This window comes from Penaeus vannamei, chromosome 3, assembly GCF_042767895.1.
Source record: "Penaeus vannamei isolate JL-2024 chromosome 3, ASM4276789v1, whole genome shotgun sequence".
Taxonomy (NCBI): domain Eukaryota; kingdom Metazoa; phylum Arthropoda; class Malacostraca; order Decapoda; family Penaeidae; genus Penaeus; species Penaeus vannamei.
This window is the reverse complement of record NC_091551.1, coordinates 34,622,889-34,627,888: the sequence shown is the minus strand read 5'-3', so window position 1 is coordinate 34,627,888 and position 5,000 is coordinate 34,622,889. Positions and strand designations below refer to the sequence as shown.

The 5,000-nt window shown below is 49.8% G+C and overlaps 1 protein-coding gene across 1 annotated transcript; it reads left to right on the top strand.

The window, feature by feature from the left end:
• The first annotated feature begins 380 nt into the window (after positions 1 to 380).
• Positions 381 to 2,376, top strand: LOC113821281 (uncharacterized). Its single transcript, XM_027373774.2, has 3 exons — positions 381 to 516; positions 685 to 1,044; positions 1,266 to 2,376. The coding sequence occupies exons 1-3, from the start codon at positions 426 to 428 to the stop codon at positions 1,472 to 1,474; spliced, it is 660 nt and encodes a 219-aa protein (XP_027229575.1). The 5' UTR covers positions 381 to 425; the 3' UTR covers positions 1,475 to 2,376.
• Positions 2,377 to 5,000: the final 2,624 nt, after the last annotated feature.

The following is a 5,000-nucleotide window of genomic DNA, read 5'->3' as shown; positions in this document are numbered from 1 at the left end:
GTTGTCTCTCTTTCTCTCGTCGTCTCTCTTTCTCTCGCTCTCTCTCATTCCTTGCACACAGGGGGAGATTTTGGGCAAAATAAAAACTTTCACAGCAAAGAATATCCATTGTAACAAATGGAATTAAAACTGAAACTTTAAATCTTTAAATCGCTGTCTCTCTCTCTCGCTGTCTCCTCTATCACTGTCTATCTACCTACCCATCTACCACTGCGCCACCTCCCTTGATAACCTCACGCATCCTCCTCCTGATAGTTCCGCCTGCCTTATCGCCTTGGCTTCCGTGTTGTTCTATCCCCGCTCAGCGTTTCGTCCCGGAGTCGGCCTCTCCGTCGTCTGTCGGAGTCACACTTGTCGGCGCTGTTGAGTGGAGCATTTGTACAAGGCGTCAACCCATCCTGAAGAGGCTGAAGCAGTCTGCAAAGATGTTCCGAGTGCTTGCCCTGGCCTGCGTTGTTGTGGCGCTCGTGTGCAGTGAGGAGGCGGGCGTCGGGCCGGGAGCGGCGGAGAAATCAGGTGATGTTGCTTCCCCGGGGGTGCACTTTCCTTCAGGGAGAACTGGGGTGTGCCTGCTGCTCTTATTACGGATTCTACTCAGAAATTCAATTCAATACTGCATGCTGTATTTTTTTTTTTTTTTTTTACCGTTTTTACTTATACATCTGTACTGTCCGCACTTTCTAGACTGCGTAGTAAACCTGGGACTGAAGATAGATTTACAATCAAGCAAGATGTTTCCCCTCAAGGACATCACTAAGTTCGCCGTCAAAAAAGACAAACGAAGACCTGAAAGCAAGTTCCTTGTGCACCTATCTGATCTGCACAACACTTCCCTCCTGAGCATTTCAATTCCGCTTCAACTGCACGACGCACGCTGGTCGAACATCTCCCTCTCCCTCGAAGGCGACGCGCTGCAGGTGTCCGGATCTTCGGGTAACATCTCTTGGGACGTCGGCGTGACCTCAGTCGAAGTCACCAATGTCACCGGGTTTCGGATCGAAACCCTCCCAGATAACTACTTAGTGCTCAACGAATGCTTTGAAGGTGAGGCTTCTCGGATATGTCACAGACTTTTGTAAATAATACAGATCAAGTTCATGTTGTAGTCATGCTGGTTACCAGAGTATACTGTATGGTATATTTAATAGCGCTAGTGAGTAACATGCGGAAGGAGCGTAGGGAAAGGGAAAGGGCAGCCTAGAAGAGAAAGGAGACAGAGATAGATAGCCAGAAGAACCCATTTTAATCATGCACGCTCGTTTCAGAATCCCCCTCAGGTGGAAGCACTTTGGAGGAAAGGGACATACTTCTCTATACTTCTGCCGCTTTCAATTGCCTCCTGATCCTGGTCATCGGCTGCATCTTAGCGTACCTGGTCTTGGACCGTCGCCTCGCCCTGCCCTCCGACTTTTACTCCGCTGACCAGGACTCGGCCTGTGAGGAGGCAGACGCGGCCGCTGCGAGTCACTCGTAGGTCAGCCGCGAGTGGCCCGTTCCGCAGCCCTTGGCCCATTGAGGAGCCGGCCAGCGGAGCAAAGAAGACAGACGAGCTTGCTGACCAAGCAGGACCCCAGCGCACGGCCCTCGACCTCAGGAGAAGCCATGGGAAGGAACGGGTCACGGAAGTGTGGCAGCCGTAGGAGGGCCAGCATGACTGCCGTGCCGGAGGCCAAAGACGCCAAGTACGGGCGCGCTGCCTATTCAGTGAAAACACGTATCAGACATGAAACCAATAACATCACACAAGTCTGACGACCCTGATATCCGAAGCGCAGGACTGAAAACATGACCTCCAGGTCACCTGTTTACCTGATTCATATGAGACGCAGATTTTGATCTTTACAAACCCAGATGCCATGTTTTAGCTTCCATTGTGATGTGTAATTCTTATTTTATTTGCTTGCTCGAGTGTGTGCCAACTTGTTCGCTTATGTAGAGTGAGGCTGTGTTCAGGGGGGTCGCACTAGCACAGTTTCTGTGGTTCTTTCACGTTTCCGTGTTTTGTTTTTGTTTTTTCTTCTTTTATCTCACTACTGGTGGCACTTTGCCTGAAAGTGATAATTCCGTCAAGCGATAATTTTCGTTTTCGCTGGCAATTTTTCCGCCTGTTCGTTTCCACCCGCGAGCCGCGTCCCCGCGCCTCCTCCCCAAGGTCTATATGTCCTCCCCGGCTGAGAGCAGAGGCAAGTCGCGGCGAATAGGTGACGGTGTGTGAATGGGTGTGTTTGTGTGTTTGTTTGCGTCTCTGTATGTATGTAAGAGCGCATGTTTGAATGTCTTTGTATCTTTCGCCTGATCTGATATATACAAAATAATATGCCCGTGATTTGTACCAATGCTTTTGTTATGATCACTGCAATAAAGTTTTAGCATTTATTGTTGTTTAGTTGTCCGTTCCTCCGGCAATTATCTTATTTTGATGCATTTTCACATTTTATTTTTTTACACACCCACGATACACACACACACACACACACACACACACACATATATATATATATATATATATATATATATATATATATATATATATATATATAAACATTTATGTGTGTATATATGTATATATATTGTTAAGCTCAAACGACCACGGGATAGCACGCTAACCTCAGCAGCCGTCTGAGTGTGCACGTGGAGGCGAGCACTCCTAGTCCCCTTGTCTTAGGAGCTGTCAGGTCGAAAGAAACACTGTTCACTTCACCAAGGGGTTTATTAATCCACAGGAATTACGGCACGTCAAACACAGGGCGATAATAACAGTCAGGCGGGGAAACGAGAGGAGGGGTCGCGAACACGTCTTCCTCAGGCGAGAGTCCCGGGCGATCTCTCTCTGCGGGACGAGACTCCACCCTCCACACCAAAACACCCGCGAAATTCAAAATCATTAACAGAGGGTGGTGTAGCATTGCCCCCTCCTTACAAAAGGCCGACCCGGCCGCATATTTAACATAAAATAAAGCATACATTATTTCCTTTACACAAACTTAAATATACTTGTTCATCATTTCATCTTAATTAACTACATAATCATTCATCCACTCTGGTGGCTGCTTCCGTCGTTTTGAGTGTCCTCCACATCCACCAATGACCCGCCAATTGTCTCTTCCACTCCAACACAACCACAGGTTCCACTGGTTCCACTGCTACTCTTCCTTGTTCACTTCCACTTCTCGGTCCTTGCTTTATCTTCCTCCCCACGAGAATAATCCTGGGCCACAGTATCTCCACTGATGGTCTGCATGAACCACGCGTGATTGTTTCTGAGACCCACGACGGATTTTGAAGGTCACATCAGACATGACCTGCAGTATCATGACCGGGGACTCTGGAGTTTAGGAGAAAGTCCCCTCTTGCAAAGAGGGTTGTGTAGCCACACGTGTTCACCAACGTTATACTTGACTTCCCTTGAATGCCAGTCGTAGCGTGTCTTCATGTTGTTGCCAGCTGTCCTCATGCTGTTACGTGCTAATCTGTGGGCAGTGATCAGCCTTTCTTGCAACATCTGGGCATAATTGGATATTGGGTCGGTAACTTCCTGGGGAGGGCGTCCTGTTGCTAGATCTACTGGAAGTTGCAGCTCCCTACCGAACATCTGCATTGCAGGAGTGTGGGTGGTCGCCTCATGCTGGACTGAGCAATAGGCCATCAACAGTGATGGTAACTTCACGTCCCAGTCCCGCTGGTCGCTGCTGCAGTACTTGGCCACTTCGTGGATCAACGTCCTGTTGAATCGCTCCACCAAGCCGTCAGACTGAGGCCTCGAGGTGGTGGTGTGGGTCTTTTTGATCCCCAGCAGTCAACAGCACACTTGGAATACCACGGACTCAAACTCCCGCCCCTGGTCAGAGTGTAGTTCGCAAGGCACTCCGAAGCGTGTAATGAAGTTATTCACCAAACCTTCTGCCACTGTCTCTGCCTCGTGATCAGGGAGTGCATATGCTTCAGGCCACTTAGTAAAATAGTCCATTACCACACAAATAAATCTGTTTCCCTGTATAGTGACAGGGAACGGCCCGACAATGTCCACAGCCACCCTCTCCAGCGGTGCCCCAACCTGGTACAGCTGGAGGGGTGCACGGTTCTTCTTGACAGGCCCATTTCTGGCACAACACACTTCACAGGTGCGACACCACTCCTGAATGTCTCGCCTCATTCCTACCAAATAGAAGCATTGCCTTAATTTTGTCAGAGTTCTTTTCACACCCAGGTGGCCGCTGGTGATGCAACTCATGCAACAGGTCTCTCCTCAGGGTACGAGGCACCAGCACCACCCAGTAACTTGGCCGTCCACGAGCATCATCCCAGCGCCGCTGAAATACTCCATTCTCCAGTCGCAACATGGCCCACTGCTGCCACAAGTGCTTGGTGACAGGGCTCTCTGCTGTTACTTGTGGCCAACTGGGACGCTCTGGGGATGCCTCCATCCACTTGATCAGGGGAGTTAGGTCATCATCCTCCCTCTGTACCTGACGCCATCTTTCCTCGGCGTCTACAGAGTCTCCCCAGACCTGGAGCTGCCGGCATGCGACCCGCTCTTCCCTCCTCAAGCAGTGTTGACACTCTGGTTCACAAGGGCGGCGGCTCAGGCTGTCAGCAATATTGTGGACGCGACCGAGCCGATGCTGAACCTCATAGTGGTACTGCTCTAGGCGACCCAACCACCGCGCCAGCTGTCCTTCAGGTGCCTTGAGAGTCTTTAACCATTGCAGGGCAGCATGGTCCGTGCGGATAATGAATTTAGCACCATACAGGTAAGGATGGAAATGCTTGGTGCTTTTCACTATTGCCAACAATTCTTTTCGGGTCACACAATAGTTTTTCTCAGGATCTGTGAACTTAGCACTGTAATATGCCACCACACATTCTTTCCCATCCTTCACCTGCGACAAAACAGCACCCAGACCTTCAGCACTAGCATCAGTATCCAACAGGTAGGGACTAGCTGGATCAGGGTAAGGCAGTACAGGGGCCTCAACTAAGGCTCGCTTCAGGATATCAAA